This window comes from Lipophrys pholis, assembly GCF_963383615.2.
Source record: "Lipophrys pholis genome assembly, chromosome: 23".
Classification (NCBI taxonomy): domain Eukaryota; kingdom Metazoa; phylum Chordata; class Actinopteri; order Blenniiformes; family Blenniidae; genus Lipophrys; species Lipophrys pholis.
The window spans coordinates 6,833,704-6,856,721 of record NC_137645.1 but is presented as its reverse complement, the minus strand read 5'-3'; the positions used below and the strand labels follow the sequence as shown (position 1 = coordinate 6,856,721).

Genomic DNA, 23,018 nt, shown 5'->3' with positions numbered 1-23,018 from the left:
CCTCTGCGCACTCACCATGGTGTCTGGACTCCCCTGGGTGATGAAGGAATGCGACTGATTCTTGGGCACCACGGCTTTAATGAGCGGCACGTTGTCGCTGATGCCCTGAAACACGACTGACAGGTTAGTGGAACAAAGACGCGCGTTAAAAAGACTCCAAATGAGCCGAGAGATTCAACCTCGACGAAGAAGGACTTCAGGTCGGTGAGGTGCTCGAACATGCTGAGAGGACACGAGTCCAGCAGGGCCTTCCTCTTCTCCACCTCGTCCTGCGTCAGACGCACCGGGTGAGGCTCCTGGAAGAGACCAGTACACTTCACTTCGCCTTTCATTCAAAATAAACGCGTGAAAAACATCTGGAGGCCGTCGGCACCTTCAGCAGCTGGCACGGCGTCTGGCCAAAGTTGCTGATCATTCCTTCCAGGGCTTTACGCTCCTTCTCGTCGGTGATGGCGTCCAAGTCCACCGCGCCTGCAGAGGAAATCCTGCCATTGATATGACGCTCTTAAAGGAGCCAAGACGTGAAAATCTCATGTTTCATAGTTAAAGCATACATCTTGCTGTTGGACCTGAAAATCTGGAGTTTGAAAGTGAAAGTGTTTTTTTTGTTTTGTTTGGGCTCTTTGTTCAAACCAGAATCGCCCACAAGGGGGCGTCGAACCATAACGGGGGGTTTCGAATGCGTCAACACAGGAGGCTAATATCATTAACCCAGCTGTAAAATTTAGCCATTGGCGGCTATCTGCTAATAGGTAGCAGCAACCATCGTTGTTGACGCTCCATCTTTCTTTTTTTTTTTATGTGAGCATATTTTTCGTGAGTGCTATGCTATCGCTATGCTATCGCCATGATTGAGATTTCTTGCAGTTAATCAACATGCATCTAACATCCGTACCAGAACCAGCTCAATGGTTCATTAGTTTTTTCTCCTAGTAGATTTTAATCATTGATTTTAGGTCGACGGGATCGGTGACAATACCAGCTGACGGGGTTGTAAGCAAACTGTTCCCGCAGCGTGACGGATGCTTTACCTTCATACGTGCAGTAGTAGAAGACATTGAGAGCCTCCACCGCGGCGGGACCTCGCTGCTTGTAACCGAAGATCAGGTCGATCCACTCATGAAGGTGAGCCGACACGTATTCTGACTCCTGGAACAAGAGGAAATTAAAACATAAAACCCATAGCTCGATATACATTTTCAAGAATTACGAGATTAAATCTGACCAGAGCTTTGCGGTGCTTGTGGATGAAGTCCTCGGGGGACTTGGCCCATTTAGGCAGGATCACGTCGTTGACTCTCTCCTTGGAGATCTGCAGTCGACCCAGGTCAAAGCCTGACGGGGAAAAATAACAAATATTAAAACATGTTCCTGAACTTTAATACAAGAAAACTGTTGTGAGGAAACGTCACCGTTCTGGTTCTCCAAGAACTCCGGGAAGTAGAAGAACTCCGGGATGAGCTCCTTCACGTCGTTGGGGTTGTCCATGAGCGTTTGCCACGTGGCGGGGATGGAGTGGAACTGCCGGTCGGCGCAGTCGAACCTGGACAGAGAAATAAATATTAAATAAAGATTCACATGAGACGTGGTTAGTTGGTTGGTTTATCTTTATTTTGAACATTTAAAAAAAAAAATAAATAAATAAAATAAAAGACGACGAAACAATATGCTTGTGCTCATAATAACAGAATAGAGGAAAAATAATGAAAAAAGAAAAGGTAAAAGGAAAAATAAGTAAATAAACACATTATTGATAATCAGCATGAGAATCATAACAATAATAATAATATTAAAAATATCAATCATCAAGAATCACTCATCAATAATGGACAATAGCAAAACAATAAAACAATGTATGTGCTAATAAGAGGAAAAACTATATATCTATATACTGTATTATAACCATAGCAACCATGACAATAGCATTCACAATAACAATAACAATAATAATTATAATAATAATAGTCCACAATCCCCAATAGTTTAGTATATTTTGCTGTTGGAAAAGAAAAAGGACAAGAGAGGAGCAGACGGAGGAGAGAGAGGAGAGAGAGGAGCAGACGGAGGAGAGAGAGGAGAGAGGAGCAGACAGAGGAGAGAGGAGCAGACAGAGGAGAGAGAGGAGAGAGGAGCAGACAGAGGAGAGAGAGGAGCAGACGGAGGAGAGAGGAGCAGACGGAGGAGAGAGAGGAGCAGACGGAGGAGAGAGGAGCAGACGGAGGAGAGAGGAGCAGACGGAGCGAGGCGTTCCTCACCGGCTGCTCTGCAGCTGGATGTGCAGCGAGGTGAACGGCTCCACGCGGATCAGGTAGTGCATGACGCCGGCGGCGTTGGAGTAGTGTGTGCCGTAGTGGAACCGGTCGATGGTTCCCGTCGGGTCCTCGAAGCTCTCATACCTGTGGAGCACGAGAGGATTCTTCACCATCGTTCTCTCGACGCGTCTCTCAGAAAGGCGACTCGTACTTCTCTCTGACGGCCTTGGCGTTGCGCTCGTTCAGCACGGCGACCGGCTTGGAGAGATCTCTGAAGACCTGCGGGTCCGAGAGGTCCAGCTCCTCCGACGTGTAGTCCGCCAGGATCCACGGGAACTGCACACACACATCCACTCATTAAGTGTGTGTGTGTGTGTGTGTGTGTGTGTGGAGATTGAGTGACGGAGGGGGAGGAGTCAGGAACGCACCACCGGGTACTGAGCCAGGTTGTTGTACGTTCGGCCCGCGATCGTGTTCAGCTGCATCAGGTAGTCGAAGTTGGAAATCTCCCGGTTCACCCATTTCTGGAAGAGACGACAGAAACACTTCCTGGTTGCTCGGCAACGTAGCACAGGTACATTTTAATGAAGATTTGGGGGAAGGGGGGGGTTCGGGAAGGAGATAAAAGAGAAGAGGACAAAAGAAAAGAAAAAGAGAGAAAGAAGAGGAAGAGGAAGAAGAAGAAGAGGAAGGGGGAATAGGGAGGAAGAGGGAGGAAGAGGAGGGAGGACATAAAGGAAAGAGGAGGAGGAAGTAGGAGTAGAGGACGACGAAGAAGAAAGAAAGACAACAGAAGGGACGTGGGCCATGTTTAGTGAATGAGAGCCAGTGTCAGGCTCATGGGGCCACAATGTGCCGGACGTTGTTGCTGTGACCTGCGTGAGTCCGGAGGCCTTGAGCAGCTCCTGAGGGGAGCGCGTTCCGTGCAGACTCAGCGATCGCAGCAGCAGCATGCGGCTGTACACTTTGTTTCTGGCCTGCGAACATAAAGCGAGAGTCTATAAGAAGGTCTGGTCTGGTGGAGCCGGAGCAGCAGGTTGAGCTCGTCCTCGCCTCCTTCTTGAAGTTGAGGAAGTAGTTGGTCTGGTCGATGAGGAAGATCTCCAGCGCCGAGCGCCGCAGGTTGTACCGCCGGAGGTGGACCTCCCGGATCTGCGACAGCGGCCACTTGAAGTCGTGGCCGACGCCCTCCTCCTTCTCGGGGCTGCCGTCGTAGAAGTAGATGTGCTGCGTGGTGAGCTCCAGGCGGCCCGGCACCACGTCCACCACCGTCACCAGCTCGCAGTCCTCCCACAGCACCAGCTTCTCCTTCTGCCCCGCCTCCTCCGCCTCGGCCCTGGAGAGACAACGCACAGCCAGACTTAGAAACGTCTCCGAGTCGTTCGCCGCGCCCGATTGTCTGGTCGTTCTCAGACTGACTGGTTGTTGGCGGCGGCGGGGTCGTCCTCCGGCAGCTCCAGGACGTCGTCCTCCAGGTCGCTGACCTTCACCTGCTTCACGGCCTCCAGCAGCAGGGACTCGGGGTTCACACGCTGGTGGTGGACGCCTGAGTGTGGTGGGGTATTTAGAGAAACGGTAAATAGTTTTCGTTAAGAACGTGTTTGAACGACAATGCTGCAAGTGACGCTCTGTCTCCGTGGAAGTGGGTGAAAATTCCACTCCTTGATAACACTCCGTTTCTTTGGAAACGTGGGGGAAAACACAACTTTTTGAAAACGGCTCACAAGGTGGAGCTGCAGAAATGCTGCTGCTGGTCATGTGCAACAGACAATGTCTTAGTTTTCAAACGTTCTGGAGAATTTGAGTCGAGTCCTGAAGATTTTCAGAAATAATTTAAAAGTTAGTGAACTTTCTTTATTGTCGTTCTTAAAACGTCAAAAGCGCCGTCGTGTTTTCCATTGTGTGTGTTCCCATGTCGGTACAATTAATAATAGAATAGAGATTTAAATCTGTATGTCAACAGTTGGAATTTTTGAAAAACACTCAATACATATTTCTTCCACTCCAACTCACTTCACCAGACGAGAGTGACATCATAACTCACGTTCCAGACACTCGTCCTGCGACAGCGCAGAAGCATTTCAGCCTCATGCGCAGTGAGCACTTACCCAGGTTGTCTCTCAGAGCGCTGGCCTCTCGGTGAGGATCAAAGTTGTAATTGCGCACCAGCTTCAGCCTCATGCGGGAGAAGTTCTCTGCGCTGGAAACCCTCCAGTGCATCTCATCCTGCTGCCTGTCGACCAAAACCAAAAACACAGTTTGATACCTTGATACAAGTTTGATACCTAGAAGTAACATATAGGTGTTTTTAGAGGTGGGTGAGGCGTCAGGAAAACCGCTCTGGAGCGTGAAGCTTTCTTAATGCGTCATCTAAATAGATATTTATTTTCATTTTTATTTCAATTCGACACTGATTTTCAAAACTGCTGAATAATAGAAACCAGCTAAGACGGCCAGAACGGCTTTGAGAATAAAAAAAAAAAAAAGGAGGCTAAAGAAAAAAAGAAAAAGGAAATAGTGTGGGAAAAAATAGAAAGAGGACAAAGAGGAAACCAAGAAAGAGAACAATAAAAAGGAAAAAAGAGGAAGAAAAATATACAATGAAAAATGAACAAATGGAAAAAAGGAAAGAAAAGGAAAAAATAAAGAAAAAAAAACAAATGAATTGAAAAAGAAAAAAGTGGAGGAATAGAAAAACAGAAAGAAAGGAAAAGAAAAAAAGGAAAAAAATACATAGAAAAAGGTCACACCAGCTAAAAATCTAATAAAATATATCTGTCCTGTAGGTATGACACTTCATGAATGTAACTTTATTGTTTTGCATGAGAAGCAATCTTTCTTGTATCTGTTTCAATCAACATGTTTTTTGGCTCCAGACTCATTTTATTAACTGGAAAATGAAAAGAACGGCTCTTTTGGTCATGAAGCTCGCGGAGCCCTGGTTCAGAGTGAAACGGTTCGATTTGAGCACCTGTCGGCCCAGGGCCCCCGCTCACACACCAGCCCCCGGCGTGCCGCCTTCCACTGCCGCAGCATGGTGCCGCTCTGGCTGTGCTGCTGCTTCAGCATGCTGTTGTAGCGCAGGTTCTCGTGGCGGCCGCGGCGGGAGAACGGCTCCACAAACTGCTCCTGGGAGGGCGAGAGGAACCGTTCAGACTTCAGCGGTTCATTAAAGGAGTCGTCACGTTTCCAGGTTACAACGGGCATCTTGGTGTTGGACCTCAGTGGAAACTGAGAATCTGGAGTTTGAAAGTGAAAGTTTGTTTTTGTTTGGGACCCCACAAGGGGGCGCCACTCCAAAACAGAAGGTTTAGATTGTCGTCAACACAGGAGGCTAATATCATAAACCACCTCTGGTAAATGTAACCGCCACTAACCAGCCCCCAGTTTAATGGCGGACGAATACGGGGGAAGACCAGCTGACGACTCCGTCATAAAGGGAGCGGACTCACCTGGAAGCGGATCTTGCTCTCGCCCCGCTCCCTCTCTCTCTTGTGCAGGCTGACCATGAACGCCTCGTAGCACTCCTTCCAGTACAGCGCCGTCGTTTCGTGGCCTTGACTGAACGTCTCAATCTCGTACTGCTTCATATACGGAATAATCTGGAAACAATAGAAAGCTCGTTAAAATAAGAAAATCAAGAAATCAGGTGGAATATCGAAATTAACCGTCTTCCCGTACGTATTTATCGAGGTAGACGCGCCACTCGGGCGAGTTGCAGTACAGCTGGAAGTCCTCGAAGAAGGACGGGCTGCCGTTGGTGTCGGGCAGCTGCGGCAGGTGCAGCTCCATGTAGAGGAGGCGGTGCACCTTGGAGAGCAGCGTGCGCAGCAGCGGCACCAGGAAGGAGTACGTCTCCTCCGTCTGCTCCTGGACGGAGCGCCGCAGGATGCCCTCCACCTTGCCCAGCAGGTAGCACGCCTCGTCCTGGTTGGACACCTCTTTGGTCTGCAGGATGCCGTTCAGCTTGGCGGTGGCCATGGCGCACACCTGTGGTGGAGGAAACGCCGTGTCACATCGAGGTCATGGCGAAGAAGAAAGAGGTACACCTATAAAGCCGCGGTCCCACTCAATGGTCGTTTAATCCCTCTCGTTGCTGTTTACACACACTGATAGTTTTGTTAACTGGGTTTATCGAAATGTCTGCGCTACACTGCCCCCTGGTGTTCTGGTGAGGCGCAGACGCGCTTAGTGAATTCCGTATCGATCAAAGTACCAAATTCAGTAGCCATGCCGACAGGAAGCACGCTCACCTCTGGGTCCTCCTGCGCCATGAAGCCGAGGAGAAGCCTCAGTCCGACCTGCGACAGCTGGAACCACTGCGTCCCGGCGGAGTACCACACCATGAGGCTGTCCATCAGCGTCACCGTCTCCTCCAGGACCTTCTCCGTCCACAGCGCCGGGTTGACCAGGCCCTCGGCCTGCAGGAAGTCCTGCACCAGGTGCAGCAGCCGCACCGCGTTCTCCGTGTGCTGGGGCAGCGTGGCGGCGGACGCCTCGCGGTTGTCGCTCACCGCCCACTCCAGCATGCGCTCCATGAGACTGCAAGAGCAACAAGACGGCGACACTGATGGCTCGTTTCTGGTAAGCCCTGGGAGCATTCACGGTTCCCCGTTTGATCCGGAGCAGAGTTCACTTCAGGGACTTTCCGAGAAAAGTCTGCTTCTTTTGGGGCGTCTGTGAACGATCCCTTGACCTCTGATCCGGATCAGTGAACTCTGGTCCGCCTCAAAACATCGGTCTCAGTTCTGATGTGTGCGAGCTTTACATCGGGTGGGGTGAGAGGATGTGACGGAGAGCACAATGCATTATTGGTAATAAACAAAAAACTAACCGCGCTGACCGAGTACTGAGGAAGAAGTAGAGAGGGAGTGGAGATAAAATAGACACAGAGTCGAGAGGAGGAAGTAATGAGGAAATAGAGAGGAAGTAGAGGAAGACTCTGGTGTGAAAGGACCGTGAACGAAAAGCTCCACCTCGTGAGCCGGTATAGAAAAGTCCCGGTTTGTAGTGAATCCGAGCACCGCTGTGTAAACGGACCGCTCCCAAACATCAAGAAAGTTTTGAGATTACACTCGTCGTCGTCGTGGAAACGGGGCCTGAGACTGACCTGAGCTTGATCTGGTCGACCGGCAGCAGCAGCTCGTTGGCCGTCCCCAGTTTGGTGAGCGCCGAGAAGACCTGGCCTCGCTCCAGCCACGCCGAGTCGTCGGAGCCCTCCACGCCACGCCACATCACGCACAGGATGATCTCCAGCAGCATGTTGCACAGCTCCTCCTCTGCCCGCTAGGGGGCGATACCACACCACAGAACGTCACTTTCCTGCTTTTCTTTACTACTAAGACGATACACATCGGTCTGCAACATGCGGCTCTTCAGCTCCTCTGTTCGCAGGCCAGAAACAAAGTGTACAGCCGCATGCTGCTGCTGTGGCTCTTCAGCTCCTCTGTAGCGGCTCCATGAAGAAAATAGAAATAATCATTTTGCTTTTCATTTTCACTTGATTTGCAAATCTCCAGCTAAATAAGGTAAAACAGCTAAAACATCCACATTAGGCGGAGTGGCTGAAAATAGACAAAATAACACCAAAAAAACAAAACAAATAAAAAGACTAAAAGTGCCAATGTAGCTATTTTTTGGAGGAAAAGAAAAAAGAGGAAGAAAGTGCTGGTACAGCTGAAACAGCTCTCACCATTGGGAATCACCAAGTTACAATTAGATAACAAGGACTAAGATGGATCAAATGACTAAAGCGAGAAAATCCATGAAAGGAAATCTTTAAAAATCACTAAAAAAGCTAAAAATATAATAAAATATATCCAAATTGTACCTGTGACGTGAACATAAACTGTTTTCGGAATAGAGAATAGAGGTAACCTAACTTATTTTTCCTTTTAGAGCATGTTGATGGTGGATGCAACCATCTTTAATTATTCATTTACTGATCCAACATATTTTGGCGAGACTTCAGATGTTGTGGGATCTATGTTCTCCGAGGAAAAGGCAGGTGTTTAAAGGAAGAAAAAGCTGGAGGAGGAATTTCTTTTCCACTAAATTGATCTAAATGCCCCCAGGCTGCAGCCAATGAGGACAAACTCATTCCTTCATTCAGGTTGAATGTTGGGAACTTCGGATAGAAAGGAGAAAGTAGCTTCCTTCAGTGTCTTATAATCTTATTCTATGTTTGCAATTTACTTCTTTTTCTTAGTCTGACCACAAAATACAGCTGATGACAAGCCTGACCTCTTAAGAAACTTTAAAACAGTCGTCATATTTTGAGTAATATCCTTCCATGATCATGATTGGATTTTATAAATATATTCTACATCATATATTAATATATTACGCTATTATTCTTATGTTTATATAATATATGGGTTAATATCCTTATCATATATTAAAGAATACTATTTCTGGAGAAGGGGTGGATTTTAATGAAGACATGCAACCTGATTAGATTGTTCTTCTGTTACTTGTTCACTGTTTGTTTGGTGAAATATATTTAGTTGATTTGTGTGAATCCTCGACTTTGATATTTGATTTTGAGCAAATAAAAAAATGAAGTCGTCCAATAAATTGAAGATATAACAAGCTGAACTCGAGTTACAATGAGTCCTGGTTGTATTTGTCGACGTTTCGACTCCTCACCTCGCCGTTGTTGAAGGACTCCCCCAGCGAGATGTTGTCACTGAACAGGAAGCTGTCTTCGGGCAGCAACGAGCTCGTGTCTCGGTCGCTGGCGCCGCCGGGGAAAGGCTTGGAGGTCTCTATGGGCGACGGCGTGCTGGGTATGCTCCCGGGCGTCTGGGTGCCGCTGCCCCCCCCCTCGTAGGCCTGCAGGTGAGACAGATCCAGCGAAAGCCCCCCCGACTTCCCCACCACCCAGGGCTTGGCGTGGAGCAGCGGCTCGGCCGAGGCGCACGAGGATGGCGTGTCCAGCAGCGAGATGGCGTCGCCGTTGTCCAAGCTGTCCACGGAGCGCGTGTCGCTGATGCTGAGGCGGTCGTCGTCCGGCCGGCCCGAGCTGCCGGCACGGGCCCTCTTGTCCAGCGGCAGCTCCAGGCGGTTGGAGCCGCCGGCGCGGCTCAGGTCCAGGCTGCAGGTGCTGACGCTATCGGAGCCGCGCGGCGGCAAGGCGCCTTCGCCCCGGAGGTATAGCCGCATGAGGGTGTCCTGCCAGCACTGCTGCTTGGAGATCTGAATGGCGGCGTCCTGCTGGGACTGCAGCAGCTGGTACACCTGGGGGAGGAGAACAGAAACTGTAACCGCGGTGGTTTAAAGCAGTCGTCACTTGGTGATCTCATGTGTCCAGTCTCCCTTAAACAGTCTCTAAATCAATTCTTAACATTTATTTTGAAAAAAAATAAAAAATAAAAAAAATCAACCATCAAGCTCATTTTGACCCTTTTCCATACGGCTACTTCCTCTTACATCTTGACTGGTACTGATGTTTGGCGTGTTGATTGGCTGCAAGAACGGTCAATAACGACGGTGAAGTTCAAAGTTCAAACATTCATAAATCAAACTAAAAACCGAAGGTGGAGCGTCAACAAACATCCAGGCCGCAGAGCAACACGAGCTGGAAGTTTAAAATGAAATACGGGCTCATTTTTAAATCACCTGGGGTTCAAACGCCATTCCTCAATTCAAAGTAAGCAAGTATGCAGGTATGGACTTGTAAGAACGTTCTCTGAGTGAGTGAGTTTCTTGGCAAATGCATTATGGGTAATTTGGCTTCCTAAGTCCACACAGGTCCGGGCGATTCTGGTTTGAACAAAAAGCCCAAAACAAAAAAACTTTAAAACTCCAGATTTTCAATTTCAACCGAGGTCCGACACCAAGATCCATGTTATAACAAGGAAACATGGGATTTCCACGTCTTTAAGATGAGCAGATCTTCTCACCCTCTTGCAGACGATGAGGCGAACGCTCGGTCCAGCGCGGTGCGTGAGCTGCACCAGCGCCATCAGGTCCTTGTAGTTCACCACTTGATCTGCAGATTACAAGTATTGATTGGTACTTCTGTGTGATCGCCTGACATTTCATCCGGATGACATCAAGCCTGAACTCCCCAAATCACCACTGACCTGTGTGGAGGACCTGGTTGAGGAGGCAGCGGACCAGCGTGGGCGTGATGTGGAGCTCGGAGAAGAGCAGCGACAGGCTGGAGTAGCCCGCCTCGCGGAGCCGCAGCCGCTGCTTGTTCTTCTCGTAGACGCGGTCGCAGCGCAGCATGCGCTCAAACAGCTGCAGAGGTGGAAGACATGGATCAGTACGCCCCTGATCGGAACCCTCAAGGCCGATTCCTCATTTCATACGGAGCACGGGTCAAAGTTTACGTGATGCCCCTGAAGGCATCACTAAGCTCTTCCAGCTCCTGCAGTTAAAAGCGTTAAAACCGAAACCAACATGGAGGCTCAGACACAAACTTCCTCTTTTATTACTGAAACAGTTGAGTGAACTTTCCTCCAGTTCTCCTGGGAGAATGCAGCCGCCTTTACAGTGGACTCAGCCTCTGTGTCGTACCTTGAAGACGAGCTCTCGGAGTCGATCCGAGTGCTTGTTGTTGAGCAGCAGGGCGTAGCAGGAGTCGGCCGCCCCGGGCTCGAAGAGCAGCAGGAAGAGCTGGTCGCGAGCCGGACTGCTCTGGAGGAGGCTGAGCAGCAGCTCCAGCACGGCGCACAGCTGCAACACAAACACACACTCGGCTACCATCGTGGCGATTTGGGACACTGTTCTGAGGAAGTTGAGCTTGAGCTTGGATAAAGTGCCTCCATCAGGGAGCGGCGGTATCAACGGTATTATGTTAGAAACAATAGGAATTTGGCCCACGGCAGAGACTCTGACTCTACCGGCCTACTGCGATAGCACATGTTGATGATGTCATCAAGGTGCACCTGTTTTGATCAAAAGCATGGAATTAGTTACCCTCCCCTTTTTATTTTATTTTATAAATTATTAATTTAGTCATTTTTGTTTAAATTTTGTTTCGCATTATTTTTTTGTTAGATTTCTTTCTTCATTCATAATTTTTTCGTTTTATTTATTAATCAATTTATTCTTTCAGTTATTCCTTTGAGTGAGGGTTTACATTCAGATGTGACGATCAATCTTCATTCCATATTTTTAAACACCGTTTTATACATCTAAAATGTCTGAAATGTTCTATAAATAAACTTGAAAAAATAAAATAACTTGGATTTTTTTGTTGTTTATATTAAAAAAAGTTTTGCACAATAAATGTTCTTAGGCCATATCGCCCAGCCTGAGCTTCCATAAGATATAAAACCAGTTCTTTTAACGTCTGCTCTCACCTGGTCTTCGTCTCCAATGGCGGCGATGTATCCCAGAATGCTGTGCATCTCCTCCTGCGTCATGCCCTTGCTGATGTAGTACTTTATGAGGCTGCAGAGTGACGCCCGCACGGTCCGCACGTCGTCCTCGCTGAGGTCGCCGTCTTTGTTCGTGTTCTTCCTGAAAGCACAGAAAACATTGGCTTACAGATTACCGTATAGTTCCCAGCGCGCCAGTGCAAGTTGAAACATTTTGTAAAATACTGTTACTACACGTGCCTTTGTTGACATGGAAGTATTTCAAACTGCACTTAAGTTATTGTCAATTCTACTATTCCTGGTTTTCATGTATATGAAGGGTTAGTGTGGAACTACAGTGTGGAAGAAGAAAAAAAGAGAAAAAACTAAGAAAAAGAGGGGAAAAAAAGAAAAACTGGGAACTAAACGGTATATCGCAATAATTGTTTGTGTATATATGTGTTTATAATTTGTGTGACGGAGTCTTACCCATAATACAGGCGCATGGTGTCCAGTAGAAACTGAACGCCGTACTTCTTCCTGAACAGCTTCCTGTTGTCTTTGATGACAGTGGACATGTACTGGACGTGACCTTCAAGAGAAGGAAACAATCATGGCCGACGCTCTTTACGGTCTTCATATATTCGTTCATACACAAACACAAGCACATAATTCCCACAACGCCGAGGCTCCGTTCATGTTTAGGACATGGTGACTCGGACGTGTTGTGCAATACATGATCACACAGTGCAAAATCACGCCCGCGTGTGGCGCAATCCGGAATCACACATTGCGCAATCACTCAGGCACGTCGCGTAATAAGCTACTGCGTTGACTGCGACTCAGCGTGCGCTTTCATCGCACAGTCGGCAAAACTGCAAACTTCACGTCGTGGCTCAAGTTTCCGTCCTACGGGTGTGGCGGGCTGAGACTTCTAAGATTGTTAAAATCGCGCAGCGTGTGGAAGGCTGAAGGAGGTGAGGAGCAAACCTATGCGCAGAGGGAAGTCTCCTTTGTTCCAGATGTTGAAGTTGAAGAGTAGATGCGTGTGGAGCTGCTGCAGCAGGGCCTGGTTCTTCTCGTACGTCACCTGCTCGACCAGGAGCTGCACGGCCACCAGCAGGCTCACGTCCACGTAGCCCGCCGCTATCTACACACACATAACAGACACACACACAAAGTCAGGGCAACGATACAGATAATAAGCAAACTTGGGAAGAAAAAAAAATAAAGCGGGGTGGGGAATAGAAGCCCAGTTTATCAGGGTGTGGTTCGATCACACCATCAGGGAAATTTTCATTTTATCTCTCTGGACATGTAAACTTCCACAGCCTCGCCTAAACAAATAAATACAGATAATGAGAGCCTGGTTAGACTGGTGGGGCTGCGCCTCGCTCTCACATGGAGTTCTGCTTCACAACCTGGTGAAGCACGAGTGCCACTGCCCTTAAACACGTTCAACAGCTTTATTAAAAAAAAAAAAAAAAAAAAAAAAAAGACCATCAAGGTCAAGGCACAGTGATTGCACTATTCTGCAATTTTAAAGAAATATCCACTCCTTAGTGTTGAGAATGATCAAGGATTTAAAAGTGCTTGCCTCTCTGGGATTCGATTAAAAGAAAAAAAAAAAAGAGAGAAAGAAATAACCTCACTAATTACAAGGTCACCAGGGGTGATTGTAAAATCAAATTTTGAAAAAAAAGACAAAGAAAAAAATGTGGAAAAAAGACGAGAAAAAAAAAGAGAAAACGAACAAAACCAAAGGAAAAAAAAAGAAAAGAAAAAGGTTCAAACCAAATAAGCCTTAAAGGGGTCCTCGCTACTTGCAGGACTTCGACTGAGAATGACAGTCGGTAGATGGTTCAACGCGCAGTACAGGTACTGCGAAAGTACCTGGTAGCGGAACAAACACGTACTGGAAAAGCGTTAATAGCGAGTAGAGTCAAGTCGAGTAAGGCTGAGGGGAGAAAAAAAACAACCCGACTCTGCTGAGTCAGCAATTTACCTAAATAATATGACTTTATAATAGGTTTTTAAGAAGAATTAATGGATCATCACTGTCTCCGTTTTATCATATTGTTTTCATGTTTGTAACCTGGTCTGGTTTTATGTGGGACATCAGACGGGAAATGAGCCAAATACGGGGTATTTACAATATCCTGGTGAAGAGGCGGCTTGTACGTCAATATGCCCTGTCCCCTACAAATAAATAAATGAAAATGAAAGACACAGGAGTGAATTATAGGAGGATCTGCACGCTGTTGGAGCAACGTGAGACAGACTGTAAAATGGAGTCAATCAGACTCTTAAGCCTTCCAATACAAGTCAAGCTAATCCAGTTTCAACGGGGGGGGGGGGGGGGGGGGGAAACAAAAGAGGCTTATGTCCTTCTGGCATGGTCTGAATGCAATGAATTGATTTCCTGAAATGTTCTCCACTGAGTCAGAAGTTTCTTCCAGAGCTTAAGCTGCAACCGATCTGAAAGACTTGGCTTCACCGGGGCCGCACGGTGGCGCAGTGGTTTTCACGTTTTAAATCCTGCTTGAGGACACAGCAGCCACTACGTCTGATGAGGCGGCGGTCCAAACCTTCTGCAGCAGCGCTCCGAGGGTCCCGACCCCGTGCGAGTGCAGCAGACTCTCCTGGTTGATCAGATGCCTCTGCAGGAAATGCTTCAGCACCAACAGAAACGTGGCCACCAGGTTCTTCTCCAGACGAGCCTCTGCGACGTAAAAACACCGGAAATCCTTTTTCACAACGCTACAAAAAGCGAGAGAGAAAAAATAGAATGGAGGCCGTAACTGTGCTCACCCGAGGCCCTGTTTGACGGGAGGATGACCCAGTCGCCGTCAGCCGGCGTGGCCACGTCAGGCGTGATGAAGTCTGACCCGGCTGCAGGATCGGCGTTCTGATCCGGGGTCAGCAGGATCAGCTGCTCCAGGATGGGGAACAGCACCGGGAGGCCGCCCACACAGTTGATCATATCCTGCCACAGATCAAGACGTGTTCAGTTTAAGTGTCGATCCTTTTGTGGAGAGAGTCCGGGAAAATATCAGAGTTTGAATTGCTAACCTAATTTTTTTTTTTTACCATCAGAATCAGACTTTTATTTTTGAGCTTTTTTTTTTTTTTACAATATTATAATAAATTCAGTTTAAAAACATTCAATATTCTCAAATTTGACATGTACAACAAAAAAATCTAGAATGAAAAAAAAGAATTCCGTGTCAAAAATGTCAACATTTAAAAAAACTAAAAAAATGTAATGTCTTTTTTTTTTTTTTTACAGTTTTATTGTTTTTTTTTTAGATTTCACAAATAAACAAAAGAACATAAAGTTGTACATTAAGACATTCTATCAGCCTGATTTCGATGGTAAAATAAAAAAAATAAAAAATTCAAATTGTGACGGCACAGATAGACTTCTACAGCAGAGTGCAGCACGTACCTTGATGTCCCAGTTGACGACCTTGTTCCCCGTCAGGCGCCCGTGCAGCATGTTGGGAGACAGGTCCAGGCAGATGGGGTTTCGACACGCCTGGGAAACCAAAGCAGCACGTTTAAGATTTGATTTCAAACCCAGTTGATGTGAGAAGCTCAGATTCCGATCACCTTGGGCGAGTAGTGCAGCAGCAGTTTGGTTGACAGGTCGCCGAGCTCCGATTCCTGGGCTTTCAGAGGGGAGATACAGTTTGGCCCCGCGCTGCAGACGGCTTTGACGTGTCCGGGCTGCAGGGGTTCGTGGAACACCATGACCCCCCCCATCTGGCCCTGCAGCGACGTGGGGCTCCCCCACTCGCTGTCCTGCGTCCCCGCCGAGATCAGCTTGGTCACGGACTCGGGCTTGCTCCCCAGCAGCCCGCCCCAGGTGTGCGGCGACAGGATGCCCCCCAGCGAGGAGCGGGCGGTGGGCGTGGCGGCGGAGGAGAAGGGGGGGTCCGGGATCTGCGAGGGCGGCGGGGTGGTGGTGCGGTGTCCGGCCGAGCCGATGCAGCAGGAGGTGAACGGCTGGAGGACGACAGACACGACGTTCAAACTGCGTCGGAATGATTGAACAACAGAGTGGGGGGGGTTGATGGAGTCACCTCGGTCATGACGGGGTACTTAAGGGGGGCGGAGAGTTTCTGCTGTCCGTCCACGTAAATGTAGACCAGACTCTGTCCAAACGGCCTCTTTCCTGGTACGTGCACCACACCGATGCTGTGCTGTGGACACACGTTCAAACGACCTCATATCAGCTACAGATACTGACCAGGGCGGCACAAAATATCCTTTATACAATTTGTAGCTACAAAAATACTTTTATTTTGCAAATTCAAGTTTTGGGGCATTTTCCGTGGTCCGTTCTACCATTCCTTCAGGGTTTAGTTTTCATGTTGAAATTTGTGAAACAACTGTGATGTTACAATATAGATATATACCGATATATATAACGACCGATTCCCAGGTACCAGGTACCGGTTCAACTGTGAAAGGTTCCCATCCCTGGATGTTATAAGAACCTAATTAAAGCACAGAAATGAGTGGATTTCTGCTATTCAGCAGTGGACTCACCCACAGAGAGTCACAGAAGCAGTAATCTGGAAGCATGACGGTGACGTATTCCTTCTTGGTGCACACGGCCACCACCAGCACGCCGGCCGAGCTGATGAACGCCTCGAAGCCAGTTCCTCCGGGCGTGAAGAAGCTGGACGACAGAGAGACGACCTTTAGTCAAGATGTGGAAATCCCATGTTTCCTTGTTAGAACGTGTATCTTGGCGTTGGACCTCAGTTGAAACTGAAAAGCTGGAGTTTGAAAGTGAAAGAGGTTTTTTTTTTTTGTTTTGGCTCTTTGATCAAACCAGAATCACCCCAAAGGGGGGCGGAGGTTTTGATTGTTGTCCACACAGAAGGCTAATATCACAAACCCACCTCTGGTAACTTTAGCAGCGAGCAGCTAAAGCTAACAGACCACTAACGGTTACCGCCAACACTCGCTGATGGCTCCTTTAAGAAAGCCTCGTGTCCCATCACACCTGTAGAGCTGCTTCCTCTTGTCCTTGCTGAGCGGACCCAGCTGGTCCTGGTCCAGGGACAACCAGGCCAGGAAGCTGAACGCGGAGCCGGGCCATCGCTGCACCGTGGGGACGACGATCCCGGCCATGCTGGGGGACAAGTCGAAGTACTGCATGGCGCTCTCCAGGCCCTGCTTCCGCACCATCGCCAGGAGGGCTTTGAGAGCGGGACCCACGTAGGGGTGGGCCTGGCTGGACTCCGGAGGCCTGAGGAGACGGAGGAGTCCCAACAGCTCCCGGGCGCTCAGGGACTGGGACCCGAGCGAGCCCACTAGTCCAAACAGGCTCTCGGCGCAGGCCCGGTGGAGCCGCTCGTGGCGCTCCAGAGCGGCCAGGGCCCGCATCACCATGGCCGCGTTGACGCAGGTGGCCCGGGTCTGCCGGTTCAGGCAGCTGAGGCGGCGGAGCCAGTCGGCGGTGAAGAGCTGCAGCTCTGACGAGTCCAGCTCGGGGAGCCACTGGGCCAAGAGCAGCAGGGGCTCCACGTTACTGATGCCTAGGAGGCCCACGGAGGTGTGCTCGCCCTCCACCGCCTGGACACACACACATACACACACACACACACCGGCCCCGGTTACACGCAAACGACTGCAACCGCAAAACTAACTTTTGGGGGGTCCGTTTACACGACAGCGGTGCTTAACGGTCAAGTAGTCGTCATGTGAAACGTCGTGTAAACAGCGCCTTGGTGGCTAAAACCTGAATAATTGAGAAAATAAAAAACCAAAACCATCTCCTACCATGTTCATCAGCTCTTTGAGTAGATGCCTGGACGGCTGGCCGAGAGAGATGAGAACTTCGTACAGGTGATTGTAACCGATCCGCTCCTTAAAAACCTCCTGCGTAAGACAGCACATGGGACGTTGATGAATAACCTGCTCCATCACTGATTTGTGGTGCACCTCAAGGTTTATATCTGGGCCACATTTACTTTATTTTTTTTTTAAACAACGTCATTTTAGGTTTTTTTTATATTTCATAAATAGTACTAGATTGATCTGTTTATCAAGTCAGAAGACAAATTAAGTGGACAGACGGCACGTTTTAGGGACGGAGAACGAGTGTCACCTTTGCAGCGGGCGATTTGTGCATCACTGTCGTCAGGGCTTTGATGGTTGCTACGGCGAGGGAGTCGAGTCGCCCTTGAAACACCTGAAAGATAAAACGCACCCGTCAATCTCTTGGTACAGTTCATACTTTTAGTCCAGGGGTCTGCAACCTGTGGCTCTTTTGGCTCCTCTAGAGTGGCTCCCTGAACCTTTTGCAAAATTCTACCTAAATAATCATTTTGTCTTGTTTTCATTTTATCTATGCACAGACATTTTCAGAAGGATTTTTAACTCTTGGCTCAAAAGGGCTTAAAAAAGGCACAATTGAAGTGGGGGTAAATATCTGAAACCATAAGAAATGTGGAAAAAGCTGATAAAACAGCTTAAAATAAAAAAACAACTAAAATGACTAGGATATCTAACAGGGAAAAAAAGCACTGAATTAATTTTAGAATGAGCCAAAATGCTAAAAACGGCTTAAATGTCAAAATTATCCAAGAAAGAAATACTGAAAAGTTTTAAACTTCTAAAAATCAGGTCCAAGAACAGGTAAATCTAAAATTGTTCAAAATAAAATGCTGAAAAAGAAGGATGAAATCCCTAAAATCAGGTCCAAAAACAGCTGAAATATAATCTTGAAATGCTGAAAAGGTTCACCATCCTGAATTGAAACTCATAAAGGCAACATAAAATTCAGTTTATGTTTATAAATCAAAACTTTAGAAGTTGTGTTCGCCTCATTTTAAAGGTTAAATACATTTTGCGTCTCCAGTTAAACTCGATTTGGGAAAAAAAAAAAAAAGATGTCTCTTTTGGTTCTAAAGGTTGCAGACCTCTGGTTTAGTCGCACACACGATTAAATAACAAACGAAATCTCCTCTTACTCCAGATGGCTGTTATTCGCAAAAAAAAAAAAAAAAAGCATGCAAACCGTTAAAAAAGCCTCCAGGTTGGGAACAGTTCAACTTAGTTCAGACCCCAACAAAAACCACATGCAGCACAATAGGAAGGATAGAATGGAGAAGGAGCTGTAGGGAGTGATTCTCAATTAGTGAGGACGGATTCAAATCACCGCCGGTGGTTTGTCTTTCTGCTCCGAGTCGCTCAAGATCAGGAGACCGTGGGGGCAGGAAGCGCTCGTGGCGTTTTGCTTGAAAACAATTTGAAGTACCTTTTCTCCCGCCGAGGCACAAAAACACACGCAACATGCAACCAGTTAGGAAAACACAGAGAGACGTCTCCGTCCAGCTCCGTCCAGCTCAAACCTGGCGCTTTTACTCTCTGAGGCTCGGACCAGCTGGAGAGGGACCTCGGCAGGAAGATGGAATCACTCAAGACTCGGGGGGGGGGGGGGGGGGGGATAAAAAGAAAAGACGAAAAACAGGAAAACGAGAAAACGAGAAATAAAAAAAAAAGGAAAAAAGAAGTGGGGGAAAAAACTAAGGGAAAAAAAAAGAAAATTAAAAAAGAGAGGAAAAAAACTAAGGAAAAAATGACAAAAAAGAAAGAAAAAGGAAATGAGAAAAGACAAAAAAAGGAAAGAAAAAATAGAAAAAACTGGAAAAATAGATCAAGGAAAAAAGGGAAATAAAAGCAAGAAAAGGAAAAAAGGGAAAAGAAAAAAGAAGAAAAAAGACAAAACAGAAAAAGAAAAACTAAGAAAGAGACAAAAAAGATAAAAAGTACAAGAAAGTAGGAAAAAGTGAAGAAAAAATTAGAAATAAAACGAAAAAAAATGAAGGAAAAGAAAAAAAAAAGGTGGGAAAAAAAAAAAAAAAAGGACAGACCCAGACCGCCGTCAGAGTCCAGATCACCGTGACACCCTGGACTCTGAGCATAAACCAACAAAACCAGGCCGCGGTGACAACATTCCAGTGGAGCCCGCAGTGGATGGCAGAAAACCGGGACAATGTAGGGAGGGGGTGCAAGTCACTCCACAGCAAGGCGTCCAGACTCCACTGTATGGAGTTACAATACAAAAGCCCGTTGCCGTGCACGTTTGTCAATTCAACATTATGGAGGTAGAATGAAAGCCGGGGAACAGGCGATTCATTCGGGAGGCGGGCTCTCAGGCTCAAACCATCTGTTACTGGTCTTGCTGTGGAGTGTGGCGAGGTGAGAGGAAGTGATGGGGGGGCGGTGGCGGCAGCAGCAGATGTGGCAGGATGGAGTGAGGGGGAGGGGGAGGTGGAGGGGCTTTTTTCTTTCCGGTACCTGAGTGTCCCTCTCTCCTGTCAGTAACCTGTTGTTGGTTAAATCTTTCTGGTCCTTGTCTGCCGCCGTGCAGCGAGCGGTAACCAGCTGACACACACAACATGACAGAGAAGATGAAGACAGGGGGGGGGGGGGACGAGAGGACGGTGCGAGGAGGAAGGAGGGAGGAAGGGAGAGGGGAGTGGGAGAGGAGAGATGCTGTAAGTGGAGGAGAGGGTGAGAGGTTAAAGAAGCCGTCGCCGTCGGCAGTGCGCGGTGGCTGTTTGCTGTGAGGGAGCAAACATGCAAAGGTGGGCAAAATGCTTCAGGACAGAAAAAGCACATCGTCAGGAAAGTCGCTGGTGGTTTATCAGTTTGGACGGGAGCCTGCAACCTGTGTCCTTCCTCGGTGCTGGATTCTGAAGCTTCTAGAAGGTTAGATGTGGAACAGTTTTCATCCTATTATCATCTCTTTTTTATTCGATTTGCTCACCTGGCTAATTTTATTTTTTTTTTTAAAGGAATGTGCTCTAATGGCTAAAACGGCAAAAAATTCTTTTAAAAGACAAAAAAACCTGAAAAAAATTACTATAAAAAATATTTAATTGCTAAAATTACTATTTAAAAAAGAAAAAGATTAGAAACTGAAAATTAATATTTAAAAAAAGACTAAAAACTGCAAAAATTCTAATAAAAAAAAATTAGAAACTGTGAAAATTAATATTTAAAAAAATCCAAACTGCTAAAATTACTATTTAAAAAAAAAAATTTGAAACTGCGAAAATTACTATTTAAAAAAATACTACAAACTGCTAAAATTAATAAAGCCAGAAAAGAAAGTGTTTGGATGACTGGCTTAAAAAAAAAAAAAAAAAAAAAAGAAGAAAAATCCAAAATATGTGAAACGACCATCAATGGAACAAAAAGTTAAAATGGCTAAAGTGGCAAACATGACCATTAACAAATATGGTAAAAATGGCCAAAACAACCAAACTAAACAAATAAAACGGTGAAAAATCAAAATGTCTAAATTCAACAACCAAACTGGCCAAATCAGTTCACGTCGGCTCAGAAGGTTAAAACGGCTAAAAAAGCTAAAATATTGAATTATTTGTAGTCATGAAACATCATGAATGTACATTTAGCAGATAAATAACTGTAGAAGCCGTGTGATCTGATGACTAAACGTGTTTCGTGGCTCCAGCAGGATTTGTTCTGGTGGAAAGTGAGAGAAGCGGCTGTTCTGATGGGGAAGGCGGCGGAGCCCCGGGGGGATTCTCCAACACCGTTTACCTTGCTGTTCTGCAGCAGTCGTATCAGATGCTCAAAGCAGTTACTGTTCAGGAAGATGGCTTGAAGTACTGGCCTGTCCGAACACAGGAACATGTCCCTGATGGTGTCTGCAAGGGACAAAGGCAACATTTCACATTAGTTCAAAACCGGGGTCAATATGAAGCTTTCACTATTTTGCTGTTCATTTTTATTTGATTTGTATGCCACACTGGTTTTCAAAAATCTCCAGCTAAATAAGGTAAAAGAGCTAAAACATCCACAATAGCTGGAATGGCTAAAAAAGGGACAAAATAACACAATTTATACAAAAACTAACAAAAAAGGGGGAAAAACGGGTCAAAATAAAATGACTAAAATTGCTTGTGTCATTTTATTGGGGAGGACAAGAAAAAAAATTAAGAATAGGATAAAAGGGGAAAAAAATACAAAAGGAATAGAAAGAAAAAAAGTAGGATAAAAGAAAACAGGAATGGAAAATAATGGAAAGTTAAACAAAATTTTGAAAAGGAAAAGAAAAAGATTTGCATTGAAGAAAAAAAAAGGAAAAAATGGGAATAAAAATAGAAAAATTTAAGAAAAAAAGAGGATGGAAAAGGAAAACAAAGGAAAATATAGCGAAGGAAAAAATTTTAGATAAAAATGGCAAAAAAAAAAAAAAGCAAAAAGGACAGAAAGAAGCTGGGATGAAAAAAGGAAAAGAAAAGAGGAAAAGACGAGGTCTCTTCAGGTCCGACAGGCTGCAGACGGCTGCTTGCTGCCATTTGTTTGCAGGATTAAAGAAACCAACCCAGCATGTGAACTTGCAGCGCCACGAATCGGCTCTCCCAGCGCCGGCCCAGCGTGGCGACCCGCCCCTTGGCTTGCTGCTGCTGCTGCTGCTGCTGCTGCTGCTGCTGCTGGGCGGCGACCACGGCCGCCGGGTCCGAGTTCAGCACCTTGAAGTAGTTCTCCAGCACCGAGGCGATCTCCACCTGCCGCTGGTCGGAGCTGGACGCCAGGAGGCGTTGCACCACCTCCCGCAGGCAGCCCAGCGTCAGCAGCGCCTTGCGGTCCGGCGCCTCGCTGTCCCAGTCCTCGCCCTCGTCCGTCGGGCAGCCGCCCGTGGAGCAGTCGGCCAGCACGCGCATCAGCACCTCCATGGTGGCCGGAGAGATGGCGAGGAGCGAGTTCCTCTGTGGCGGAGGAAGAGAGAGCGAATCAGGAGGCGGAGCAGACGCGTTTCTCTCCGGTTGCTTCATGCTCACCTGGTCTCCAGCCACGATGGCGCCAAACAGATGCAGCAGGCAGCATTTCAGACTCTCCTTGAGGTGCTCGCTCTCCTGGAAGCACTCTGACATCAAGACACAAACATTACACCATCTTTTTTTACTTTTTCTGTGATTCACAAATTAACAATCCCGCTCCAACAGTTCTTAAATCAACTCAGACTTGAGGGACAGACTCAGATTTCTTTAAACCTCCTTTCTAGAATACCCCCCCGTAACGTCTCAAAACAAGAGACGAGCACAATCAGACACCGCGACATCTTTAGTTTTGAAATTCTGATAAGAGAGGACAAACAGCCGCGGCGCTGCCCGCGACCTTTGGGTCATCCAGTCATCCAGTCATCCATTAACTCGTCTGTCAACACGTCTGGCATCACATCTCCCAACGAGTCTCACTCGTACTCTGGAAACAAAGCTCACAAACAGAAACAGAAACAAACAAAAAAAAGACGACGCTCTTGGCCAATCTCAGTTGGGCCTTGGATGTTATCTTTAACCACAAACACCGGAATGGCTCCGACCGCGACTGTTCAAGTTTGTGCTCATCGACCGAGGAACACAAAGAAGGGATTCAGCGTTTGACTGCACCACTTTAGCGC

General features: G+C 47.1%; 1 protein-coding gene across 2 annotated transcripts in view; it reads right to left on the bottom strand.

The window, feature by feature from the left end:
* The window catches only part of nbeal1 (neurobeachin-like 1), a 38,521-nt gene that overhangs the window by 4,727 nt on the left and 10,776 nt on the right, over positions 1-23,018 (bottom strand). For both annotated transcript variants that reach the window (XM_080493225.1, XM_080493226.1), the window contains 37 exons: positions 22,399-22,484; positions 21,942-22,326; positions 21,155-21,261; positions 17,688-17,771; positions 17,360-17,458; positions 16,581-17,152; positions 16,118-16,250; positions 15,649-15,768; positions 15,176-15,571; positions 15,012-15,101; positions 14,375-14,549; positions 14,152-14,285; positions 12,554-12,713; positions 12,053-12,155; positions 11,567-11,726; positions 10,779-10,937; positions 10,340-10,499; positions 10,157-10,245; positions 8,901-9,491; positions 7,363-7,538; positions 6,506-6,794; positions 5,934-6,242; positions 5,705-5,854; positions 5,224-5,381; positions 4,361-4,485; positions 3,672-3,798; positions 3,306-3,588; positions 3,128-3,229; positions 2,681-2,776; positions 2,464-2,588; positions 2,256-2,396; positions 1,413-1,543; positions 1,226-1,335; positions 1,032-1,149; positions 374-471; positions 180-296; positions 16-105 (listed from right to left, as the gene is read on the bottom strand). In XM_080493225.1, coding sequence (XP_080349351.1) covers positions 16-105; positions 180-296; positions 374-471; positions 1,032-1,149; positions 1,226-1,335; positions 1,413-1,543; positions 2,256-2,396; positions 2,464-2,588; positions 2,681-2,776; positions 3,128-3,229; positions 3,306-3,588; positions 3,672-3,798; positions 4,361-4,485; positions 5,224-5,381; positions 5,705-5,854; positions 5,934-6,242; positions 6,506-6,794; positions 7,363-7,538; positions 8,901-9,491; positions 10,157-10,245; positions 10,340-10,499; positions 10,779-10,937; positions 11,567-11,726; positions 12,053-12,155; positions 12,554-12,713; positions 14,152-14,285; positions 14,375-14,549; positions 15,012-15,101; positions 15,176-15,571; positions 15,649-15,768; positions 16,118-16,250; positions 16,581-17,152; positions 17,360-17,458; positions 17,688-17,771; positions 21,155-21,261; positions 21,942-22,326; positions 22,399-22,484 — 6,548 coding nt within the window. The remainder of the gene's footprint in view (positions 1-15; positions 106-179; positions 297-373; positions 472-1,031; positions 1,150-1,225; positions 1,336-1,412; positions 1,544-2,255; positions 2,397-2,463; positions 2,589-2,680; positions 2,777-3,127; positions 3,230-3,305; positions 3,589-3,671; positions 3,799-4,360; positions 4,486-5,223; positions 5,382-5,704; positions 5,855-5,933; positions 6,243-6,505; positions 6,795-7,362; positions 7,539-8,900; positions 9,492-10,156; positions 10,246-10,339; positions 10,500-10,778; positions 10,938-11,566; positions 11,727-12,052; positions 12,156-12,553; positions 12,714-14,151; positions 14,286-14,374; positions 14,550-15,011; positions 15,102-15,175; positions 15,572-15,648; positions 15,769-16,117; positions 16,251-16,580; positions 17,153-17,359; positions 17,459-17,687; positions 17,772-21,154; positions 21,262-21,941; positions 22,327-22,398; positions 22,485-23,018) is intronic.